This window comes from Anas acuta, chromosome 13, assembly GCF_963932015.1.
Source record: "Anas acuta chromosome 13, bAnaAcu1.1, whole genome shotgun sequence".
Classification (NCBI taxonomy): Eukaryota; Metazoa; Chordata; class Aves; order Anseriformes; family Anatidae; genus Anas; species Anas acuta.
The window spans coordinates 7,237,304-7,262,072 of record NC_088991.1 but is presented as its reverse complement, the minus strand read 5'-3'; the positions used below and the strand labels follow the sequence as shown (position 1 = coordinate 7,262,072).

The 24,769-nt window shown below is 40.5% G+C and overlaps 2 protein-coding genes across 6 annotated transcripts; one reads left to right on the top strand and one right to left on the bottom strand.

Moving 5' to 3' along the window:
- Nucleotides 1-15: 15 nt before the first annotated feature.
- On the top strand, nt 16-5,862 carry PGRMC1 (progesterone receptor membrane component 1). The gene is made up of 3 exons (XM_068697628.1): nt 16-403; nt 1,916-2,071; nt 3,693-5,862. The coding sequence occupies exons 1-3, from the start codon at nt 61-63 to the stop codon at nt 3,791-3,793; spliced, it is 600 nt and encodes a 199-aa protein (XP_068553729.1). The 5' UTR covers nt 16-60; the 3' UTR covers nt 3,794-5,862.
- Nucleotides 4,433-19,411, bottom strand: LOC137863949 (A-kinase anchor protein 17B-like). 5 transcript variants are annotated; one of them, XM_068697599.1, is made up of 6 exons: nt 19,230-19,411; nt 14,746-14,899; nt 14,402-14,512; nt 12,816-13,050; nt 10,053-11,568; nt 4,433-7,817 (listed from the first exon to the last, which is right to left on the bottom strand). In XM_068697599.1, the coding sequence occupies exons 4-6, from the start codon at nt 12,903-12,905 to the stop codon at nt 7,813-7,815; spliced, it is 1,611 nt and encodes a 536-aa protein (XP_068553700.1). In that variant the 5' UTR covers nt 12,906-13,050; nt 14,402-14,512; nt 14,746-14,899; nt 19,230-19,411; the 3' UTR covers nt 4,433-7,812. The 5 variants fall into 5 exon arrangements, 2 of the variants coding, with proteins under 2 accessions (XP_068553700.1, XP_068553699.1); XR_011101235.1 differs by lacking the exon at nt 4,433-7,817 and adding an exon at nt 7,861-9,461 and having other exon boundaries at nt 10,053-10,217; nt 19,230-19,408; XM_068697598.1 differs by lacking the exon at nt 4,433-7,817 and adding an exon at nt 7,861-9,461 and having other exon boundaries at nt 19,230-19,409.
- Nucleotides 19,412-24,769: the final 5,358 nt, after the last annotated feature.

Sequence of the window (24,769 nt, the reverse complement as noted above, 5' to 3'; positions counted from 1 at the left end):
CCTCCCGGCCGGCCCGCCCCCGGCAAGCCGCCGCCCCGCGCCTCAGAGCCCGCCGAGCCCATGGCCCGTGAGGAGGCGGCGGCGGCGATGGCCGGCGAGGAGGCAGCAGCGGCGGCGGCGGTGGCCGGCGAGGGGGGCGGCTTGCTGATGGAGATCGTCAGCTCGCCGCTCAACCTGAGCCTGCTGGGCCTCTGCCTCTTCCTCCTCTACCAGATCCTGCGGGGCGACCGGCCCGCGGTGCCGGCGGGCGAGGAGGACCCGCCGCCGCTGCCCAAGATGAAGCGGCGCGACTTCACGCTGGCCCAGCTGCGGCCCTACGACGGCCGGAGCGACCCCCGCATCCTCATGGCCGTCAACGGCAAGGTCTTCGACGTGACCCGCGCCAGGAAGTTCTACGGGCCCGGTGAGGGGCGGCGGGGCGAGCCCGGCTCTCGGGGGCAGCGTGGAGCGGGGGCCTCCGCTCTGAGGCGAGGGCAGGGCCGGGGCTCCTCGGCGCCGGGGAGGCTCCGGCTCTGCCAGCCCGCACCGCGCCGTTATTCTTTTATTTTCCCTTACCTACGCGGTTAGGGCAGGCAGCAGGAGCGGGGTGACCTCTCAGCGTTTGCATTCGGTTCCCAACTCTTACTGGACTGCATAATACTTATATTATAGCAATGTGTAGCCGCTTAGGGTAAACCGGCTTTCTGTGAGGGGTACAGGCACTTCAGAAGTGCAAAGATTGAAGTAAGCTTTACAGGGCAGCTGGTGCTGAGCTGGGGGAGTTCGCACACAGGTACGAGTTGAATCGCCTCCACTTTTACCAGAGGTCTCCTGAGATGCTTCACTGAGGCCCAAAAATTTCTGCTGTCTGGTGTGACCACTCTTGGGCTGTCCAAGCGTCTGGTGGCTGCGGTAGTGAGCTGCCACCGCTACCCTGAGACGAGAACGCTGCAAGAGACATTAGGGAGCTTGATGAGGTTATTAATTGTGGCTTAGTCACAGACAGGAGACTGGCACTAGGTAATGCTGGGCTGTAGCTTTGAGTTCTGCAGCACTCAAGGTGATAGGTGCAGCAGCGTTAGTTGTACAGTTCTGTGTCTGTACTGAAACCCACTTGACTTAAGAACCACGCTTTAGATGTTACCCTTCTGGACAACGTTAAAAGCTGCCCACTGTATAAAATGTAGCCACCATGGTGTCTGGCTATCTTTCTTTTTAATGGAAAAGTAAGATTCTCTTTGAGTATAGGGAAAAGGTCGCTGTGGGAGGTGTGGAAGATGGGAGGCTCTGTGCGGTAACCAGAGTTCACATCCAGCTTCTTTAAGCTCCCTTAAGAACTTTCAATGTCCAGTTGCAACATGTTTGTCATGCAAGCAAGTTAATAAGTAATGAAGTTTAGCAAGAGTCTGTCTTGATAAGGTATCCCTGATCCACGGTGAACTTCATGTTTTGGTCATTTGAGTTCATCTTGCATTTTGAAAGCTTTAATAGATATTACTTCCAAGCTAGCGTTTTATAGTATCACAGCCATGTTTTCAGTTAGGTCATCCTTTCAGCTCTCTGAGCCCACAGCATCTCTCAGAAAAACATTTCTCCTCAGGCTTGCAAATCCATCCTCTGTTCCTTTCTGAGGATGTCCTTCCCAATCTGTATGCTTATTCCTACTCTGTGTTCCACATGCTGTTGTGTGATTCGTTGCCCAGAAGTTCCAACACACTTGGTGTCTCTTCTCATTGTTTTGTTTCTTGACTTCTTCCTCTGTTTTTCCTTATTGCCAAGTAAAATAAAGTCTGGAAACACTTCAGAAGTTTGAGAAACTTCTGACCCTCAGGTCAAGGTAGGAACTCGTAATCTGTTTCAGTCTGGAGACTCTGATCCTTGAAGATCATACAGCATCTGTTGCCTCTGTAATAATGTTTCTGTTTTTATTTTAAAGAGGGCCCGTATGGGATTTTTGCTGGGAGAGATGCATCCCGAGGTCTTGCCACTTTCTGCCTGGATAAGGAGGCTCTGAGGGATGACTACGATGACCTCTCTGATCTCAATGCTACACAGCAAGAGACCTTGAGGGACTGGGAGTCACAATTCACTTGTAAGTAACTTTAAACTTATTTACAAAGAAATAGCTAACCAGCATGTAATAAGGGAAGCAACAGTTAAAAGGTGTTACTAATTTGAAGCATTGGTCTGGAAGCTTACTTTTGAGTTAATGACTCAGTTTACCAGCAAAAATTCCCGTTATTCAAAAAATTAAGAGAAATGTAAGGCATCCTCCCTCCCTCTGTGCCTTACAGAACAGTAAGAGAGTTGGAAACACTGTAAAACTACCCAAAAAGTTGACAGAAATTGGAAGTATAGCACACCTCTAATACAGTTAAGACACCATCTATAAAGACAATTACATCTGAAGCTCTGAAAAATGAAGCGTAAGTCCCATTCAGCTTCTCCGAAATAAGAGTAACATTTGAATTATTATTTCTTGGTTACTTTGAGTTTTGAATACCGTTAAAACAAAGCCTTTTTCCCTTTGGTCTCCTGATATAGCTAGATATAGCTATAACTTTTATACTATAAATAAGAAATTCTGCATTTCCTTGCTGATGACTTTATTAGATTCACGGAAAATTGCCCAGCTGACCTTCTACCCACAAAATGATTAGGAATGGGCAAATGCCATCTCTGGCTGTAACCGTACCAGTGATCACCAGAGCAGCAGAGGAAAAAGGCAACTTGCACACTTGAGACATTTGGTGTAAAATTAACAGAAGGAAGTTGTTTTTGTAGTTGCCCTGTTTTTCTCTGCTTAGCAGTGTAAGTTTTTTAAAGGCTTAGTGCCATGTGTCCCAACTTGCTACTCAAAAAGAAAATCAAACCACGTTTTTATGAAAATTGTTATGTTGACCTTGTACCCTGCTGGCTTGATTTTTTTTTTTTTTTTCCTCCTATGATTTATCTTATTGATGAAAAATAACTCTTCCGTATCTCATACTGCCTTTTAGGCCAGTGAACACCAAAGGAATTATTTCTGCTCAGATATGACAAAATAATTCTATTAGTTAACTTATCTTAATGAAAGGATTTATATTTATTTGATTAAAAGTGCATATGCAAATAACTTTGCATGAAAAGTTTGTATAGTAAAAATCAAGTATATTTTTTTGTTGTTTTTAAACCCAGTATTAAAGATTGACTATCACTAGCTGGAATGTAGCTTTCTCCACATAATGCCATTAGAAGTTCTGAGTCCTGACCTGACATGCCCCTGCTATTTTGGCTCTGTCTTAATCAAGGCTGTTAATCATACCACACCAAAGGGTTGCTTTATGATGCTAACAACGATGTCCCAGAAAACAGAACTATGTTATCAAATTTCTAACCTAATCTAGGGTTTGTATCTACCTTTTCAAGAGTTGGGCATCAAGATTGACGCTAAATTGCACTCAAAAATTAGCTTTGGCACAGCAAGAAAAATAATCTAATCCATGATTCCATTTCTTTAGCTGGATGAGTCCCTCATTTTTCATGTGTCTTTACATTAATTCATCTTCTGTCTTAGCCAATAGAAAAATTATATTTCATTCACTTTGCATATTTCTTACACTTATTACAACACTAATAGTAGTTCACGTAGTTTGGTTTTTTCCTTCTCTGTACAAAAAGTACATCCTTAGGGCAGAATAATGACTTGATTTTTTTTTTCTTCCAATTTTCAGTTAAGTATCACCATGTTGGTAAGCTGCTGAAGGATGGAGAAGAACCCACTGTATACTCTGATGAAGAAGAAAAGGATGCCCAAGATGCAAAGAAAGACTAGAGAGTGCAGTGAGGAACAGTCTATTTTTGTATCTTAAGGGATCGTTTGTAACATTCCTGTTCTGTTTTACAAATTGCAACAGCAACAATGCTTACAAAAAGCCAGAGTTACAGTTAATCAGGTTTATTGCTCTAGGCTTCCTTTTCAAATTCAGCGATAAACTAGCAAAGGTCTAATATGTCTTCCTTTAAACCTTTATAATATGAAGTATGCACAAAAATGTCTGTGCAAAAGTAAACTGCAACTTTTGCAATAAAGGACTGATTTAATTCTGTCACTATTATGGCAGAGTAGGGTTGAAATCTAGTTTTTCATTAACAACCTAGCACTGTGGACACAAGCACAAGAATAACTTTGCATTCGTAACATAAATTCCACTGAAATTCATTTAGCGTTAGCTTCTGCAGGATCTGGGCCTTCAGTTGTAATTCCTTCAAAATCACAGAATGGTTTGGGTTAGAGGGGACCTTAAAGACCATCTAATTCCAACCCCCCTGCCATAGGCAGGGACATCTTCCACTAGACCACGTTGTTGGCAATTCCTGGCAACCAGGAATTGACTGCACATTCAATAGTGAATTAAAAATATCTATATATCTATCTCCAGGAAAGGGTACAGTACCACCAGCTTTTGCAGTAAAAAAAAAAAAAAAAAAAAATCATGTAAGGAAGATGCTTAGTTTAGATGCAGTTTCACATTTTCTTTGTTTGCTCGTTCATGAAGCACCATGCTCATTTGTGGTGTGGTATAATTCAATATTGTCTGATAATCTGCGTTTTAAGGAGTTATATAGAGGCTTACAGATGAAACACTAACTGCTTAAAAAAAAAAAAAAGCCAAGAATTTTTGAGAGGTTAAATCACTTTTAGATACTTACAAAATTAGTAAGGACAGATGAATACCTGATGTATTCAGTCATGCAGCTGCATTAATACTCTGTTTACTTTTAAAGTACATCTGAAACGTTACTTAGGTACTGAGTGTAACTAGGCATCCTTAAAAACTAGGTTAATAATGAAGTATGACTTAACTGGACTATCATTTGTTTATTTCTCTTAGAAAAATGATTCTAAGAATTTTAATAAAATGAAATTAAATGGGTAAAAGCAGCTGCTGTTGATTCTTAGGCCTTAAAAAAGACTTGCTGGCATGGCGTGGCTAACAAATACCCTTGTACATGCACCTTTAGCAGAAAAACCTTTATGGGCCATGTAACTTATACAAGTTTCCTGTACAAAATAATAAAACGTGGTGTGAGCCATGTCTGAGTCGAGGCTTTTGTTGCTTTGGAATGTGGCTGTTAAAAGAAGTGGCAAAATCTCATGCATAACCAGCAATGTTATACCTGAGGGAACTGACTATTGAATTGCATTTCACCTGTTTGTTCTTTTAGTTTACACCTGTGCTTAATTACTAGGTTTATCCCAACCACGTAACTTAGTCTGCTACCAAAGGAGGCTGAGTAAATGCATGTGACTGAACTCAGCCAAAATACATTTGTATAACTTTACCAGAAATTTCCAAGGAGATAACTGACGATTTGTTGATCTCTTGTAAATGTGATTCTTGTCCAGGTGATTCTGCTTCGGTGCCTGTCTGGTATAGTTCCCTATTACTTACTTTCTCTGGTTCAGCTCTTCTGCTGAGTTGTTTCAACTTGGCAGCACAATCAACGTGATGAACTGAGTCCTGAGTAGGAAGGTGTGAACTAGGCAGAATTGTTCAGAAGTAGAGTGCATTGCACAACAGAAACTTTCATAAATATGTTGACGCAACATGCTGAAGTGCCTGAGACAAACCGCAGTGAGAACTAATGACTTTCCCTCAGTCCTAATACTTTCATGGTGTTTTCCCTTTCAGTTACACTGGGCCTTCCAATGAACAGTGAGCTGTTTGAGCCAGATAGCTTGCATAAAGTGTTACTGTATGAACTACCTAATGAAGGTCTAGAGACAAGTCGAAGTCTTGTCACAGCCTTTGTGTTTTGCAAACTACTTCTAACGGTTTACCTCAAATCAGAAATGTGCTTTTATCTGTTTAAGGCAGAAAATAAATGTCTTGCATAATGGTAGTGTGTGTTTTTATTTACTGCAGCTGAAAGTGATGGCTAATCCTCCCCCAGTGTTACAAATTTTACAGCCTACAATCTGTCTTTCTTACATTATTCAATGTGTAGATCGAGTATAACATGTTCAAGCTGAATGGTCTGAATGTAGTTCTGTAGCATAATCATTTTTAATAGAATATTAAATTCAGAACACGTTCACATGTTTTACTGTTGCAAAAGCAGAGTTAGGCATAAAAGAAACACAAGTATTTGCTAGCACTGAGCAAAAGGTGGAGTTTTGGAAGGCACGTTCCATGCAGTGGAACTGGGCTGGGCTGTAACCTACCCTTCAGTGGGTCCAACACTGACTCTTAAGTTAGTCTACAACAAATCCGGAGGAACCGAGCACTATTTTAAGTATGTATCTGCACATCACAATACGCTGCTTCCCTAATAAATGACACAGAAAACTGGTAGTAACACAGGACAAAGAGTAATATTAAGCACATGTGCCTCCTGGGAGGGAAGCAGTACAATTCAGATAAGACCACTACTTTTTCAGAGAAAAAAACTGTCATGAAAGGGAAAGGAATGAATCACAGTGTTTCATGAAGCAGCAGGCACACATTTTCTCCTGAAGTGGTAGAGAAAATGGGTGTTTTCTATCTGCTTTTTCTCTTTGTTCATTGCAATGACTAAGCAAAAAAAAAAAAAAAAAAACAAAACATGCTGTGTAGCTTAATTGTTTGTATATTAACCACGGAGGACAAACTAAGAGTAAAGATTGTCAATCTCCCTTATCCGAAGTGTTGAAATACCAGTTACTCATGTGTCATGAAAACATACTTCAAGAACTCCAGAGCAAATCAAAACAATTAAGCAGCGTTTCATTCCCAGCCAGCTGTGGCATATAGCCCCCTGCTTCATAAAATACAGAAGCTTCCTTCATCTGGGCACTGCCTGCTATTAATTACCTCTAGTGGTTTTACAAAAATGGTTTTACAATTGGTGAGGTAAAAGAGGAGACGTTTCTATGCACTGCTTGGAATCGCAGGCTTTAGAGGAAAAGGACACATAGCAAGATCTACAGCCTCAGTGCCTTACTTCATACTACAAGTGTCACTGTAAACACTTCATGAAAAAGAAAAAAAAAAAAACAACAACAAAATCCAAACCCCATCACTCCTTGAAACACCATCTGAGTACAACAGCATAAACCAAGTTCAGGCAAAGATGTGAAATTCTGCTGGGAACATTAAATGTTTCCGCTGCTCAACTATTTGAATGCTGCTCTTAATGCCTCTCTTCGTCTATTAAATGTTCAAGTTATATAAACATTCTATAATTTCCATAATTGAGATATGATATTTAACTTACAAAGCTATGTGTTTAAAGAGTCTTATTTAAAGACTCTTTAAAGAGCCAAATTGTTACATACAACTTAAAAGATCAGTCTTCAGGATAATAAAATCATACTGAACAGTCCCATATGGAAATGGAAAGATGGGGTTCAAATTAAATGTGTAAGTAGAAAAAGTGAGAAACTAGTAATAAACCACCTGAGATCAGGTTCTAAATAAATCCACACGTAAATAAACAAAAAGGAAAAAACATTTTTCAGTGTGAAAATTACCATGGTGTCTCAATTTAAAGTGCACATCTTTTATTCAATAACAATGCTTTATACTGAATGAGGAGATAGAGGGGATTTGCTTTATCAATTTCAATCAATGTAGCTAAACACAAGAAACAATTACAGAATTGGTGTATTTATTTGTTGACTGTTGTGACAACATATTGATAAAACACTGGAAATTTACACTGAAGGAAATTTAGAGTTCCTGCACCCTTAGACTAACACAAATAAATTCTTCCTCACCTGTAATTGAAAGGGCTACCTCTTGGGAAAAGGGTACTTACTGTACAGAACTGTCTAGAGATTGACAGAGGGGAAGTTTTGTCTTCTTTTCTTTAATCTGTAAATTTTGCATAGAGAAAAAACACCCTTGGTATGTCATAGCAGTGCAACTGAAACATTTTATGTGGTCAACAAATACAAATTACAGTACTGAAAATCTACTAAAGTACTAAAAAAGAGACTTAAGAGGGGCATGAACGTTCTCCGAAACAGAAAATAACTCTGTTGAGAAAATAAGGGTTTGTTGTTGTTGTTTTTTGTTTGTTTTAAGATAAAAGCAATAGATGGACAGTATTTTGAGTAGCAACCATTTGTTATTCATGATCCTGAAAAGGCACTCAACATCTGAACATGTGAAGAGACAGCTGATAAAGTCTGGCAAAGCCTGTAGGAGCCACCAATACCGAACACTGGGGGAAAACCAATCTACCATGAACAGTTAATTTTTTTTTTTAATTACAATTTATTAGAGCAGAAGTTACAAACATGGGTAAGATGCTATAAAAGAAAGGCAACATCATCACATTAATTTAATATATTGACATGTAATAAATTAAGCATACTAAAATGAAAGCTGAAATAATCAGTGTATTGTACTTAGAACCGATCCTCTATATTTTGCTAAGGGACTTTGTCCAAGAGCAATTGTGTCTGTCTTCTAAATATAGCCAGCTGAGTAAATATGGATATAACTCAAGTTCCTAGACTGCATTTTCACATTTTTACCTCCATGCAGCAGAAATTTAACAACATTAGACAATTCCTCTGGAATTTTCCGTAAGCTAACTTGTACTAAATAGGTATCTCACTGCATGTGCCTTCAGAAGGGCATGGTTTTGAAATCTTGTGAACAAATTTTCAGCCTGCACGTGTGTGTGAGCTGTCAGCATGCTGACAATCATTGCCCTTTTACTGTCCAACATTCAGAGCTCTGCTTAGATCATCATTCAGATTTCCAGAAGCACTGTATTTTACAAAAGTTTTGTGAAATCCCTTCTCCTAAAGGCAAGTTTTCAGAAACACTTCCAGAAGATAGGATTCTATCATATTTGGGAAGCTGTTATTCCCCACAACTAAGAACAAATGTCCCCCACTCCTTCCAGTCCCATCATTTTAACAATCTGATTGAGGAGGCACTTTGTATGCTTGCTCTAAGACTTCTCTGTGTGGGGTTTTAAGACTAAGATATCTCTGTGTGGGGTTTTGTTTGTTTTCCACAGACTCGTTACTACTGAATACCGTAACTTTGACATTTATATGGTTCCCTACCTTTAATCAGACTAAATCTGAGATCTCAGTCTGTAAATCTTTGAATTCTCAGCAACTGGTCCATAAAAGTTTGTTTGGCCCTGGGGAAAATTTTGGTCCTCTTATCCAAAAAGCAAATAAAAATTCTTGTTTTGTGGCTCACTACACCACTTAGATTATTCGGACTGAAGGAATTATCTAAGCAAAAAAAGCCCCAGTATTCCCAGTAACTTTTAACTGGGCTTTTTTTTTTTTTAAAAGGGCTTTCTTCTCCCACTTCTACACAGAAGCTTAAGAGCTATTATATTAGTAGCTGTTCAGCATCCTCTTCTGGGCTCTGCTCCACAGAAAGAATCTGAGCAGGGGTTTGTCTGAATTATCTCAAGAGGAAAGAGAGGGCATCCTCTGACATCTGCATCCATCTCTCTTCTCAACATCAATTTCCTCTCATCTCCTGTAGATAAGTATATGAAAAAGTTACTTGAAATGACTTTGTCGAGGGGGGAAAAAAAAGGTACAGGGAGGCAGCAGTTAGGTGGATGCCAGTGAACTTGTAAGCACAGTGAATTGAGAAAAGGCTGTCAGTAACAATATCCAGAAATGTAGCAATCGTGTAGGGAAATCAGATGACCACATGCATATTAAAATCACTCACTTCATGAAGTACCTCCCACCCAGATGTACCACAGATTGAGCTGCCTAATGACTTTGGTGCGTGTCTAGAGCATGTTGAGTCGTTAGCATCATGTTGTTATTAATGGCACAACCACCTATCTGCTAATGCATGAGGGAAACCTTGCTACCTGATTATGAAACAAATGCTACTCTCCAACCTCAGCTGCTCACAGTGTTTCTGAGCTGAACCGACAAAACCCTTAATTGCAAAGAAGTCCATTTTTAAAAAGTACATATATGGTACAAAAAAAAAAAAACAAACCACACTTACCATTCATCACTTTAAGAAGAACTGCAGCAACTAACCTTGCCTGCCAGAGACCTAAGACTATCAAATTCACTCATTTCAGCTCCAGTTTACCTTTCTCACCTGTGCTCTGGAGAGTCTCTTGAAGCGGCGAGCCATCAGAAGTGGTAATGTCTGGTGCTGCCACAGCCGTGTGAAGTGTCTTGAATTTCACTTTGTTGTGGAATGCTTTATTACATTTTCTTTGTATCTTTCTAAGTGACTCCAGCTGTATGCAACTGTCCGCCTCTGAAAAGCCACATTCATCAGATAAAAGATTAGAGGAAAGCTTTTTTCTCTTTTTCTTCATTTTGCGAGCATTTCTTTCCTCTTCCCTCGATTGTCTCTCACTTTTCTGTCCTTCATGTCTTAACTTACTACTAGACCTCTTGCATGACTTTTTAAGCCTGTGTTCACACTGCCTTGCCAAGCCCTCAAGGGCAGAATTAGAACAGAAGTCACATTTCCTGCTTTCCTTTTCTTGACCTTCCAGAGTTACATTTTTAAGGTAAACCAGTAATTTTCTCTCCCTCTTTCTTGTAGGCAAGCACCCTTTACTATAATTGCTGTACATTTCTTCACACCTTCTTTCTGTTCTCTTCATTGCACCACCACATGCCTCACTAAAGTACTCAGAATCACTGATCTCTTCCAACAAATCCTTTAATTTGCAAGCGGATCTACAGATTTTGTATGGTATGGTAACTTCATTTCTACCGTCTTCTTGATTGAACTCCTTATCATGAGTAACAGTAGTGCAATCCAAAGAATGATTCAGTCCAGCATATGGTAAGTAATCAACAGAGAGTGTCTCATTCCTCTGTACTTGCAACTTTTTTGCAAGCTGACTTGCATAGGCCTTGTTTTTCAACACTGTGTCTGTTGATTCCAATTCCCCAACTGTGATCACCAGTCTATAATTATCATCACTAATATAATTTGTCTTGTTGAGGTTTTGTACAAGACTCACTTCTCTGAAATGCTGGCCATGTTTGTTACTCAAGCTGATGTGAAAACCACTGTCATCATCAGACACCACTCTCTTCCACCAGGACTTGTTCGCAGATTTTTTTGGCTCTAAGCAAACACGTGCATAGCTCGGTGTCTGATAGTAGTTTAATAAATAATGAATGAATTCATCAGTCTCATACACCTTTTGCTTTCTGCAACCATCCTCAGACACTGCCTCTGTGTGAACTACATTCAGTGTTGGGCAGTCCCTTCCATCCAGAGATCTGATGACCTTGCAGTCTTGGGTAACTGTAATCAGCAAAGATCCACAGCCAAAGGAGTTGTGCACATCTCTGCCAGTCAATCTCTCAGAACTCAGCGCTGTACTGGGGTCATTTAAAATTGTCCTGACTATAGGAGAAGGAGACACATGGAACTTAGTCACATCTCCTTCCTCACTAGATAAGCTGTTGTTTTTTTGAGTTAATTGGCACTTAAACTCCTCCTTATGTTTCAACTCTTTTTGCGTATGACAACGATTGTTAATCTGTTCCTGATGAACGTCTTTTAATGCTGTTTCAGAAAACGAATCATTCTTCCTTATGCCCAATGAAGGATCCACTTTTTGACTTGCCAACTGTACAAAATCCTTCAAATAAAAATCAGGAGAATGATTATGTACATTTATTGAGTGTAGAGAACAGTAAAAAGACTGCTAAACTGCAAACTCATAAATATGCAGTTGTACATTCATAAGAATTATACAGGTGAGGAATAAATTTGGCTTCATGCAGAGCTTGATCACACAATCTCACTACTGCTAATCTAGAACTAACAATACTTTGTCTCAGAATGCTGCATTCTCAAATAGGGCAGTTAATCTGTCAATCAATTTATCTATCTCACTACAACTGCATAAGAAAATAGTTATTCTGTTTTATTAAAGCTTCACAATCAGTGTTGTATGCAACAGAAAAATTGAAAGATTTTTGTAGATATAGTAATTGTTCTAAATATTCTATGTAGTTTTTATGGGTCCAAATACAACCAAAAATACAATCTAAAGCCTTCCAAATGATGAAACCAAGAAAAAAGTTTATTTAACTCATTAATTTCACAATTAAGAAGGTCAACATAAGACATTATGGGGCCCTAAAAATTCACAGAGAATGGCAAATGTAGCCTCTGACTTCAACTCTTAGTGATAGTGCTTTAGAATCAATCTTTTTTCCCCAATCTTAAGGACTGGGGAAAAACATACTTGTTAAGAGACGCAAGCAAATTTTTACATAGCAAATAGCAAAGAAAAAATTACATTAGCACTCCTTAGATTTCAAACTTTTTTGTTTTTTAATCCCAAAGCACTAAATAAGCCTCTAAACATAATTCCTCTGCAAAACACTCCAATTTTTATCAGTCTTCTGCTGACTTTTTCAAGACATTAGCTGAATCAAAGAAAACTGATAGCTTAGTGTTGGCCCCCCAAAAAAAGCTACTAGAAATGAAAGCAGCATAATCCATATCAATTTAATTCTTTCACTTGCAGACTTGAGACCAAAATAAGCAGAGACATCTTCCTTTGCATTCCCTAACCTCCCTGTTTGCAATGTTGGATCAAGTCTAACAGATTGATGTGGTCCTTCCAGCCCTATTTTTACACAGTAAAGACAAGGCCTCAAACAAACGTCAAAGACAAAATTTCTGGGTAGGATCACACTACCTTTGGGTAGGGCAAATTGTCTAAGGGCAAACTATCACAAGACTTGGACCTCAGGCCTTCTTAGTCACTCTCAAGGCATTCTTTTGAGCAGCATCAAGACACCAAAAGTCTACTGAACTATTCAAGATCTAACAAATACCCTTCATAACTTAAAATATGTTTGAAAATGTTCTTACTTTCACACGGTTTAACAGGACCGTAAGCAGTCTGACAGACTCCACTCTTCTCTGAGCTAGCAGGGATTTCCTTTCTTCCCATTCAGGCATATTCTCTGGCCACTGCTGTTCTTCAGCTGGTACCTTCTGCTTTTGGGGATGTTTTTCATCTCCATCTATCTGCCTCTCTTCTCTCCGCTTGAGCTTAGCTTTCTTTTTTCTCTCTTGAACTTTTTGTTCATCACCACGTATTTTTCTAGGTAATTATCAATATGGGACAATTTAGACGACACTTGTTTTACATTTTGAGTCCTGGGAGATTGGATGTCAGTCTTTGAAATGCTAACAATAAACCAGTCACCAAGAATCTACACGTGGCTAATGAGAAATCTTGGCTGTTAGAATTACATATTTAATAAACACTGCATATTGATGACATGCATCTAACTGATGCACACATTTAGAACACGTTAGTTCTGTGCTTATCTCTTCAAATGGTTTGTATTCTAGGGTTTTCTTTATATGCACTGCCAAGAAGACAGATTCACATTATCTTTTGTCTCCAAGGACACAACCAGAAGCTGATCATTCAGATCTAATTCTTACCTTAACAAAGCTCCCCTACAGATTAACATGGGGGTGCCATTTAAAAGACATTATAAGACTACTTCCATTGTTACAAAAATTCACGTTGAAGGTGTCACCACTTTTTGGAAACCTTGGCCTGTAGAAAACAGATCTACTAAACAACCAACATGATTTGTCACAGAAAACTCCAGAAAATTCAGGGAACGAAATTCACACAAACATTTAAAATACCTGTTTTTAAAGTATTTGAGTAAGAAAATACTCAATTAGCAACGGAAGCAGAGCGATGTTTTCACAGATCGAGCATCTGAGTTGCTATTTTGAGCATACCGAAGCTTTTTTTTTTTGTTAATATGGAGGTGTGTAACATGATTAATTACCAGTGACAGTCTCGTATGCAATACAAGCACACTACCAAATTAAAGCTTCCACTTACTACTGTTACTTGCATACAGAAATCCTAAACCACTGCCCTAAAGATAACAATTAAAAAATAGTATGTAAATAGGGGTGGACAGAAAGGCAGAAAAACTGTTTGTTTCTTGCTTTGAAGCTCACAGTCAACTGGAAGGCATGCTTCAGAGCATAAAGATACTAATTTGTGGTGTGGCAGCATAGAACAATGAAAAAGCAAACACACAAATAACAAGCACATGCAGAATTTTAAGCAACCAAGCCTCAGCTCTCAGATTTCACCCCAGGTCCACAGAATCTTAGAACAATCAAGCCTGAAAGGACTCCAGGATGTCTCTAGTCCAACCTCTTTATTATAACACACTCCTTCATCTGATGCCTTACACACAGAATTGTCATGTTGCTTTTTTTTTTCCCTGCAGTAACACACAAATTTAGAACTACTCAGTACTGCTTCAAGTTTTTCGACTCCTGTTTCCTCAAAGCTTTTTTTTTTTTTTAACGTAAAAAAAAACATTAGCATCTCCTTTCCTGGATTTTACTTGGTATGGAATAGTCTAGCAAATCTTAAGAAAATAGAACATTCTCTAAAAATACACTCTCACCTTTTAAACCCTTTCTTCCCCTTGTGCTCCTGTTCTTGCAGTGTCAGTCTTTTCAGGCTTCTCTTTCTTTATGGCTCCTTCACTAAAATTTCTGGTTGTATCAGAAGTCACCTGTCACAGAAGAAAGAATCAGACTAACCAGTCCAGTTTGCCACGTACAAACACAGACAGCCTACTACACAAACAAGAAACATCCCAGGTGACTACCAAATACTACTACATTTGCGAGAATTACTTTGTTGTGGAATACCAGAACATGTCCTCTGAAATGTCTAAGTTCAAACACCCACCCCCAAATATCTCCTCCTGCTACAACACCAGGGGTTCACAAGCTGACATCATACCTTTGGCCAAACTTGTTACTGGCAGGCTCTTCTGGAGACTCAAAGTTCGGTATGTTCAGCAGAGAGTTGCTAGCTGTCCAATTCATGCAGTTCTGCCAAAATTAGAGTTCGCTGACACTTGGAGCAACATCTTTTGGATCCAATGCTTGTTTACCTAGCAAGAAATGATGAATCCTGGGGTGTGCTGCATTTAATCAGCTTTAAATACCCAGATGCAAGCATGTTAGAAAACATTCAAGCAAATTGCATCAAGATGCATCTACACTAGAAACATGACATCAAGTGTTATTTCCAGCATGGAGACATTTTGTTAGGGTCACAGTTTAGAAAGTATCTGCTGGAAAGAGTACTGAAACAGGGCACATCCTGATAAATCGTTATGGAGATAAGCTACTAGGCTGATGAAATGAAGCTTGCAGGCTGCAAACTTTCTCTTACAATGCCACATTGAGCAGAGCACTTTGGTACCAGCCACACTGAAAATATTTACAACTTTTAGCTTACCTGCACCAATTTTCCAGAAAATCAAGAAGTAAGACCCCAATTACTGGATTAAAGACCTCAAATTCAGATATACAAAGTTCAGATATCAGTATTGGCTATATCCACTGAAAGAAAAACAAGTCTTAAGTTTTTCCCCAATACGATTAAGTGCCTCAAAGTTTATGGAGAAGTATCAACTGGTTGGCAGACTTTTTAGTCCTAGCCTCAAAGCAAAGCAACAGAGGTTGGCAAACCACCATCTGTGCCAATTTCTTCCCCAAAATCTCAGCAGCTGGTAACAAATAAAGGTTAGTATATTTTACTGCTGTCCATGTGGTATTTTTTCCTTGTATGGTCACCATTTTATCATAAATACAGACTAAACCAAAGGAAATATATGTATATACTTATACACACACAAAGAGAGCTGCAAGAGTACCATATAAAAGCTTCCACTGAAGCCACCTGACAAAAGCCTACAAGCAGGTTGTCACAGGTTAAAAACTCTGCTGGCATTACTCAGGGAATGCGTGCTGGCTTTTAATCTAGGAATCTGTAGGGGGAGACAAGTGCAGTGGAAGAAGCCACCTGGTAAAAGAGGGTGGCTAAGGATTACTCAGAATGAACAAAATGTACATGTGGACTGAAGAAACACCAGTGTCATAAAAAATCAGGACTCTGGAAGCACACATTGCAGCACTGAATTGCTCCTATTAAGGAAATTTACTCTGAACTAAATACAGCTTTGTTGGATAAGGCTGACTCTCTGAACTAACCTTGAATGCAGGTGCATGCATGCGTGTGTGTGTGTGTTTTACGTAAGTGTGTGTAAAAATCTTCATAGATATGTGATTTACTGATTTACTGCAGTAGCATGTGTACATCACCACGTACAAGGCAGAGCAGGTACTCTGAGACAACTTACTACAGAACTGGAAAAGTCACCACTCTTTAGAATCCCTTCTACCCACTGTGCATGGAGATAAAGAGCTTCCTACAGCTACCTATTATTTTATTATAAACCATACTTTTTCCATCACACTTAGATTTGAGTTGAAGCAGGTGAGAACATGCAGACACCACTGTTGAAACCTGTAAATGTCTAAGACCTGAGAAAGAGCTGGTGTGCCCAAAGCTCGTCTTTTTTTGCAAGTACATATTCTATTAAACCAGCTGATACAATCCTGTCTTTGCAAATCCTTCTTCACATCACAGTCGCAACCATATTCCTACTACTGCAATAAATCACCGAATAGTAAGCCCAAAAGTCTTGGCATGGAGCTGTCTGCAAGTCATCTATAGTGGCTTGGTAGTGCAGGCTATTATCCTTGCTCTTCCCTACTCTTATTCACAGCCAGGAGCAATTTAAGCATTATAAATTTATTTCTCATGACGTAACTGTGTACAAAGCACAGAATTATTTACTATCTCATCCACCGAGGCTTTGCTGCTCAGCATCATGGCCTTTTGGAATCAACCCTGACATACTAATAAGCTGTTATCTTTAGGTTTTTAATTCTTCCAACTGATAAATCACAAGGAATCTGACATTTGACCTCATTACCAAATGGATATTCCCTTTTAGCCATTCTGCTGTGGTTATAACGTTAGGAACACATTTACCCTTGCACTGTTGTTTATTACAGTAACTGCAGGCTCAGCTGTCCCTTGCTACCTGCATGCCTTTCTTCTATGATGATATCTTCTGCTAACCCCAAAATACACCCACCCTCACCCTCTGCTAAATACTGTAAAGCATAAAAAGGAAACAAGGAACCAAGACAGTGACCTGAGATAATACAAATTTCTGATCAATTCCCAGCTCTGTTGAGGAATTCCTGTGAAACCCAGTAACTTCCTATGCCTCAGGAGCCTAATTTAATACAGCATTACAGAACAGATTCACACTAATTGGTACCATAACAGACCATCAATTCACTTACTCTGGCCTGTGCTGTATTGCACTTCAGTTGTACGCCAGTGACAATGCACAAAACGTAGCCCTATTTGACTAAAAGCACCTCTGCCAGGAGGGAAACCTACCTGGTCCTGCTTTGAAAACACCAGGCTATGAAAATCTGCCACCTCCCATGGGCAGTTTGTTCCAGTCCTTACTCATCCACTGCTGAAATGGAAACCATTTGCAGACACCGATTCTTCATAAGCATTCCTGTCCTAGATTCACATCTTTTTAATATCTAGGTGTGTTTGTGTTTTTTCCTCCTACAGGCTATAATTAAGGTGTCTGTAAGTCATCTTTTTGATATAAAATAGTATGTTCGAGCTCTTTAAGAGCTTACGGTCTCTCATTGTAAGGCAGTTTCTCGAGCCTCTGAGTAACTTTCACTGTGCTATTCTAACACTTTACAATTTAAATTTCATGAATCCCAAAATTGTACACAGTATTGATTTATCCAGTGCCAGACACGGAGGAGAATGCACTCCTTTAGGCCCACTTTCTATCACCATTTAAACTTACCCCCCACAAGATTGCAAGGGAAACCCAAGTTATCGCTAACGTATTACAGTAACCCTTTCACATCCTCAAAGAAAACCACAAAGATAAATCAATAACTCTGAAACTGCCTTCTCTCTATATCTACATGGTTCTTTTCACATTGACCTAAGTACCTTAGAACATCCTAAAAAGCATCACCTAAATTCATACGTTAAGCAAAATTAGACTTCAGGGAAACATTAACAGCCTGCCAATACTTAATTTGAAACACTGAAACACCCTTTTAGACCCTATGAGTAAAACGCACGTAGTAAGAATAATTTTATTCAAAGGTGCCACTCACATTTGCTCACAGTACTGCTGGCTTAAACAGCTCTTACCATCCCCAGCTTCCCAGCTGGGAACTCCCACTCATTCCAAGCCCTGGGCCATCACAACCGTTTTTAAGACCTCACCATCAACTGGGGCAGGAAAAAGAGCTAGCCTGGGGGAAAAAGGAAGCCCTGTTTTGTCAGGTTACTTTGCAGACAGTTCCCTGCTCTCATTCACAGTGCAGCCCCACAAATGGTTCCAGCGACGCAGCTTAAGGCAGAGGAAATATCTTCATTCTGCAAAGGTGGGCAGCAAAACCGCCCAGTGAATGGCAAGGTGGCGAGAGTACGTATTGATCTGTAGTACCAGAAGGAGTTTATCACGCAGGGAAAAGCATTTACCAGAAACAGTCACTTGGTGAAGTTTAAACAAGAGGTTTAAACACATGCAGATTTTCAATAGGCAGGATTAGCTTATTCAGCTTGCTCTGCACAAAATTAAGTGAAGAGCAGAGATGATCAGAAGTCCTGCTTGCTGCTGCAATATTGCACACAAATATTGCAGCAGAAAGGGCTTTTTAAAGCTATCGCTGCTGGTGCCACTATTTAAGGCTGGATGTTTTGAGGTTGGGATAAGAACAACACAAAAGAACCCTGTAATAATTGATAAGCCGGTCGCAAGGCCACAGTCCCTGTGCTTTGCAGGATGCGAGCCTGAATTCGGACAGGCTCTGGAGGCACCAGGAGCGTGGCTGCCAGCCCACCTGCCCAAATGAGCCCTGCTATGGGAGCTCGGTGACAGCCAGGCCCGCGCCCACCCCTCAAACATTTCTGAGGGGCGGTGTCAGCGGGGGTGTGGGGACCCCAAATGGGGCAGGGCCGGACCCACTCTGCCTCTCCCCACACCCCCAGCAGCCTTGCCCTGGGTGCAGCCACCCCACCCGCAACGCCTGTGAGGGAACCCAGCGGGCCCCCAGCGCCCACTTGGCCACCCAGCGGCCTCCCAGGGGCGCCCACCAGGGACACGGGGACAGCCGCTGTGACACGGGAGGCGACGCCGAGCCGGCCCCGCCGCCTCGCACCCCTCAGGGCCGCTGTCGCCCCTCATCAAGCCCCCCGCTGGCCGCCTTTCCCCTCAGCCTGAGCGGCCGGGCCCGGAGAGGAGCCGCAGCCCCGCGGCCGCTCCCCGGGGCCGGGACTCCCCTCCCCTCCGCCGGCCGGGCTCCCCTTACCCCTCCGGCCGCCGCTGCAGCCGGCTGCCACCGGCAGCGGACGCTTCCAGGCGCCCTTCGCCGCCACCACCCCCGGGGCGGAGCGCGGCGGGGCTGGGGGAGCGGCCCCCCCTCAGGCGCAGCCCGGCCCCGGCCCCAGCCGCCCGCCGCCGCCCGCCCTGAGCGGGGCCGGGGCCCGGCTGCCCGCCTCGCCAGGGGGCGCCGCTCCCGCCGGGCGCCATTTTGTGGCGGCTTGAGGTGGGGGGCGTGAAGGGGCGTCGGGCGTCTGGGGTGGTGCAGCCCCATGGGGATTTGGGTGAGAGGATTTGGGGAATGGGTCGTAGAATTTGGGGCGGGAGGGAGCCCCAGGAGTGGGGCTGGTGGCTGTCAGGTCACCTGAGGGGGACGCGGTGGGGTGCCCGGGTGTCTCACCTGCCTGCTCGCATCCACCTGGTGTGTGCAGTCTGCGGTCGGCATGGCTGTTCATCATGGAAAAAAGAAAGGAAAAAGGCAAAAAGTTACTTCCTCTCCAATTGCCAGTACCCTTTACTTAGGCATTGGGAAGGCCTAGTTGCAGGGCTCTGATGCAACGTTTTTGTCTTTGTCTTGGTGACAAAGATAGTTCATCTGTTACCACTTCATCACCTATCACTGCTTCATCTGAGCACTGTACATACAAGGATTAATATTGTCTTTTCTCTGGTTTTAGTGCTAGTTTGTACACGTTTAACCAATGGAAACACGGTACCTTTATCTATTTGTACAAGATGACAGTCAAATCTCCACAAAGGAGCAGCTCCGAGGGGTGTCAGGGTTCCTCAAATACACCCTTTAAGGTATCATCTACATTTTCCAACGCTTTGTTCTTCCTTTATGGTCTCAAATGAAATTCAGTTTAGGCTTCTTAGGATACACACAAGGCTGGGGTTGCAGGCAGAGGTGTGTACTAGCTTCTTTCCACTAATTACAGTTACAACCTGAGAACAATTATGTGTATTTTTAGGGTGGGTCTATTTATTTTTCAAACGTGTGTCCCAAAAAGCATTTCTGTGTTTTCTCACTATGTAGGTTGGTACAATAGATACCATCTTTGTTTACAAACCTTTTGTTTGGTCTAGTTACTTTCACAATTGTTGATTCTTCTTACATTCTGAAGATTTTCTAGGAGTCTATTATACACTGGTCGTTATTTACATTTTTCTTGTTCCCTTAAAAGATAAAATTGTGTTTTGATGGTGCAAATCATTAAATTCTAAAGATACTATCTTTTGGTTACATGATTTTTTTTTCCTTTCAATATATATTCCTCCAAAACTATACAGGTAGGCTGGAATTTTATACTGATTTGCAGCTGCAAACTAGTTATTTAGTCAGTACTTTTTGATTTTCCAGAGATGCAATAAATTGAGAAACTCTAACGATGTTTAACTTATAAATAAAATGCTTAATGTAGCTATGCAAAGGTATTTATTTGTCTGAGTGAGGGCTCCTGAATAGGAGACAAGATATACTAATTACTATTAATTAGTAGTTGACAATGCTGTTAATTTTTTGTTTTTCCTATTATGAGAGGAGTCATACAAAAAGTACACTTCTATTTTCTAACTTCAATGGCAATTGTTTTATAATAATGAAATGCCAAACAATGAGCACTCTTGAACTCTTTGCCACAAAAATGTGTAATTTTCTTGTTACCAGTGCAGTAGTTTTGAGACTTTAGGTCTCGTTGTCTTAGGCTTGTGACTGGGATAAGAATGCTCCCTTCTTTTTCAAGTACAATGCATTCCAGCCCAAGACTATCACATCTTAGGACCTCTGGTACCACAGGTACTCACACAAATGAATTAAAAACTCAAACTATGCCTTCTAGTTGTAGGTAAAACAAACTAAAAAAGTTTATTGTCTGTAATTAAGCAAATTATACGTAAATAGAATTTAACTGATATTCTTTATCTATATTTATATTCCAGGGAGCAAATTACTGTAAACTGTGGTCTTTTACAATTGCAGAATATCCTGCTTACCAGGATAGAGCACGTTGCTGGAGCAGTATGGTAAGTTAACTCTGTGAATGAACAGCAAGTCATATTTCCTCTGGCAAAGGAGACGGGGAAAACAGATGTTAAGGAAAATACTCTGGCAATGTTCTCATGTTGAGAACAAGGGCCATGTGATACTAATTAAAAGCACCACGTCCAAAACTGATAGAGGAAAATACTTTTACACAGGGAATAATAAGATGATGGCGGTCATTGATGCAAAACGTATGAGAGATTAAGCACCTTGCTTTGCAAGTGGATTGATGTTTATAGAGGCAATAAGAAAATAGGGAGGTATTTTGCAAATTCAACTTTGAGCCAATATTAGCTACTAGATTATATGCTTAAGACATGACTGAGAAGTTAGAGGTCTAGACTGACATAATTATCCCACATCTCCCTTTTGCAGAATAGTTATACTTCTCTCTGCAGCCTGCAGTTCCAGGCTTTATCCCATCTCTTAGCTACCTAAATTGTACAAACCCTGAATCTGCACTACTCGTAGAAAACTATCTTCCTAAAATTAGACAATGAGTAAAGGTGAAACCCTGCCTGCAAAAGTCACGTGGTATCTTTGAAAATCAATGTAGGTAAAGTGAGTGCAAAGGACTGTGTGCAGAGCCAGCTCTTTTATTTATTACGGGTTTATTCTCTTTTAGCTGAAGTGGATACGAAGTACAATGTCATTTTAAATCCAGAGGAGTGTTCACACAGAGATTGCAACATCATAACCTAGCAGGTTTCAGAAGGTTTTAATTTAAAACTGTCAACCAGTGCTTGAAAACCATCTTTCTCTGTTAACTTCAAGAATAGGCTGGGGAAGAAAGTGGTTGGAAAAAACTTTGGGCATGAAAGGGGTTTAAGTACATGCAAGTAAGAATCTTGGCTATGGTTCTGCTTGTGGCTTGGTAACGTCATTTCAGGAATTATGGCTGAATATTGTGTACTGCTCAAGTAATTTAAAAGAAAACATAATTTTCCATATTGAGACTATATATCTCCCTAACTTTAGATGTACAGTCCATAGGAAAAATCAAAGCTTCATCTTGTATTTAATTTTGAAACAGAACAATAAGGCTGGTTTCAAGGGACAATAGGAAACACTTGCAGTATTGTTTCATGAATAACAATGCTACAGCCTTGTTTATTGTACGTAGCTGCCATTGCAACTAATTTGTGGACTGTTGAAATATTTTTTCCCTAGATACTGATTTTATCAGTTAGTGAGTGAGAAGCAGCTCACCTACACAACTACTTTCTAGCCAGAAACAGCTGAATGATGGATTCGATACTGCCACCCACTGGCTGGCTGCACACAAATCTTGTGGAACTTTATTTAAGGGAATAGATAAAAGTACTTAGTGGAGGGTTTTTGTTTGTTTGTTTGTTTGTTTGTTTGTTTGATTAAGGTGTTTAATTTTTCTGTCAGGACTTTCTAATCAGCCTGTATGATTATGGGTTTAATCTACAACAAGGTTACCTCTGAAATACTTTGTATATAGGCAGATGAATTAGCTTTGTGGTTTTAGGAAAAGGAAAAAAGTACTTAGTTCAACAGTCAAGTTTTGGCTGTAAGAATAATTAATTTTCTTGAACATAAGCTGTTTAGCCACCAAAAGAAATGCAATAATTTATAAAGAAAGTCCAGAATACACTATCCTACTTCATATGATTCTGTTTTATAACATTTCTGAGCCATGCCTAGAATATGTATCAGTGACATTAATTCTAGCACCAGCTTTTTATTATAGACACGAAGAGGGAAGAATTCTTGGTTCCTCTTTCTAAAGTGTACTTTACAACTGACAAAGCCAGCTGGCACTGTGAAACTCTCTCAGTACAGAAAGACAGGCTTGTGATTAAGTCATAGGAGTGGGAGTGTGAGGTCCTATTTCTGGTTCAGTCACAGACGTCCTGGATTATCATAGGCAAATCTAGTAATTTTCATGACTGGTCATATGGACAACCCATAGTGATTGCTGAAGTGGCTTCTCCTCCCAGCCCCAAGGAAGGAACAGACCCAGACCACGTTGCACTCTAGCAGTCTCCAGCAAATGTCCTGGAGAACAAGGCCAACTGAACACCTCAGAAAGCTCTAAATGTAGAGCTTTTCTAACTCGTATCTGGGGATGGCACGAGCAGAAAAGTGGGTTTCCTGACAGCCTTGTTCATTCTCTCTCTCTGATCTCAGAAGTTTCCTATGAAACTTTAAGCATGTTCTTTTTAAGTACTGAGTGCCCAAGGAAGACGGTTTAAAAATAGAATGTAACTTAATTTAGGAAACGACAGCAAGCTTCAACACTACCTTTACCAAAAAAAAAAAAAAAAAAAAAAAAAAGGCTTTGACAGATTTCAGTGTGGTACCTGATTCGGATCTTAGCCATAACTGCATCATCCTGAAGCAACTTGTTGATAACAACTAAGCTATTTGTAAAGTTCAAAAAATAAACAAAGAAAAACCTTGATGTTTTCATTGCAAGAATGTCTGAGGCAAATTTCAGTGATTGCACGATTAAAATATGCCTAGTAATTCAGAATGATGTCATTGTGGGAGAGATTAAGGAATTAACTCACAGCTACTTTAAACACCTTGTACTTTATCCTTTATTAACTATGACTATGCAAGACAAGGTATAAAGACATACACAGCAATCTCCTTGTAAGAAAAGCTATTTTCAGAATCGCTTTTAAAGGACTTGATTGCAGAAAATGTATGTTCAATTAAATTCTGTCTCCAAGTGTAATATAAGTGTATTTTTATGTGAATAGCAAAAGAGACAAAAGAAAATCAGTTCCCTCTGAGGATTCACTGTTGCACTGGTTGTTCTTGCAGTGACAGCTTTTGAAATACAGGAAACTAAGTAGGACATAAGCAATATAAACTTAATTCGTCTGGCAGAAACAGTGAAAAGAAGCATTTACTTTAAGCATTTTTAGTAATCTCAGATCCTACTGGTGACTTTTTTTTAATGACCAGTTTTATTTTGGCAGGTCCCTTTACACAGGAGAAAAAATAACAGACAAACTCACACCAAGGACCATCTTCTTCTTGGATTAGATTGTTCTGTGAGAAGCTGAGGATATCTGCTGATTCATTTTACCAGCCAGAACAAGTACGTAAAAAAAAAAAAATCTCAACCACAAATGAATAATGGAAATGGGAAGACTGAATGGCAAATAAAAACGTGCTCAGGAAGAGTCAGAAGTTGAGGCTTGTCTTGTGCAGACTAGTAAGAGAGGCAAACACCTGGAAGAGACATCACCCTATTATGGTTAGGAGTCTCCTGTTCCTAAGCAATATTAATGTACAGCAAGTTTATACCTGTGCATTCTAGTTTCAGAATGGTCCTTTAAAGAGTTGATTTTTATCCCTTCCCTAGCGATTAACCACTTTCTTCCCACCAGGAAACAGAACACCCTGAATAGCTGGGCTCCTGACAACTAGAGAGATGTATTTTAGCTCTTACATTGATTTGGGGCTACTCTCTCAGACAAAAAACAGAGCATTTTTACCAAAGTACG

Coding starts and splice junctions, on each gene's coding strand:
- LOC137863949 (XM_068697598.1), bottom strand. CDS start 12,905: ATGCCTGAATGGGAAGAAAGGAAATCCCTGCTAGCTCAGAGAAGAGTG. Junction 11,569..12,815: donor TCCTGTTAAACCGTGTGAAA/GTAAGAACATTT, acceptor TTTTATTTGAAG/GATTTTGTACAGTTGGCAAG. Junction 9,462..10,052: donor AGAGACTCTCCAGAGCACAG/GTGAGAAAGGTA, acceptor ACTTATCTACAG/GAGATGAGAGGAAATTGATG.
- PGRMC1 (XM_068697628.1), top strand. CDS start 61: ATGGCCCGTGAGGAGGCGGCGGCGGCGATGGCCGGCGAGGAGGCAGCA. Junction 404..1,915: donor CAGGAAGTTCTACGGGCCCG/GTGAGGGGCGGC, acceptor TTTATTTTAAAG/AGGGCCCGTATGGGATTTTT. Junction 2,072..3,692: donor CTGGGAGTCACAATTCACTT/GTAAGTAACTTT, acceptor TCCAATTTTCAG/TTAAGTATCACCATGTTGGT.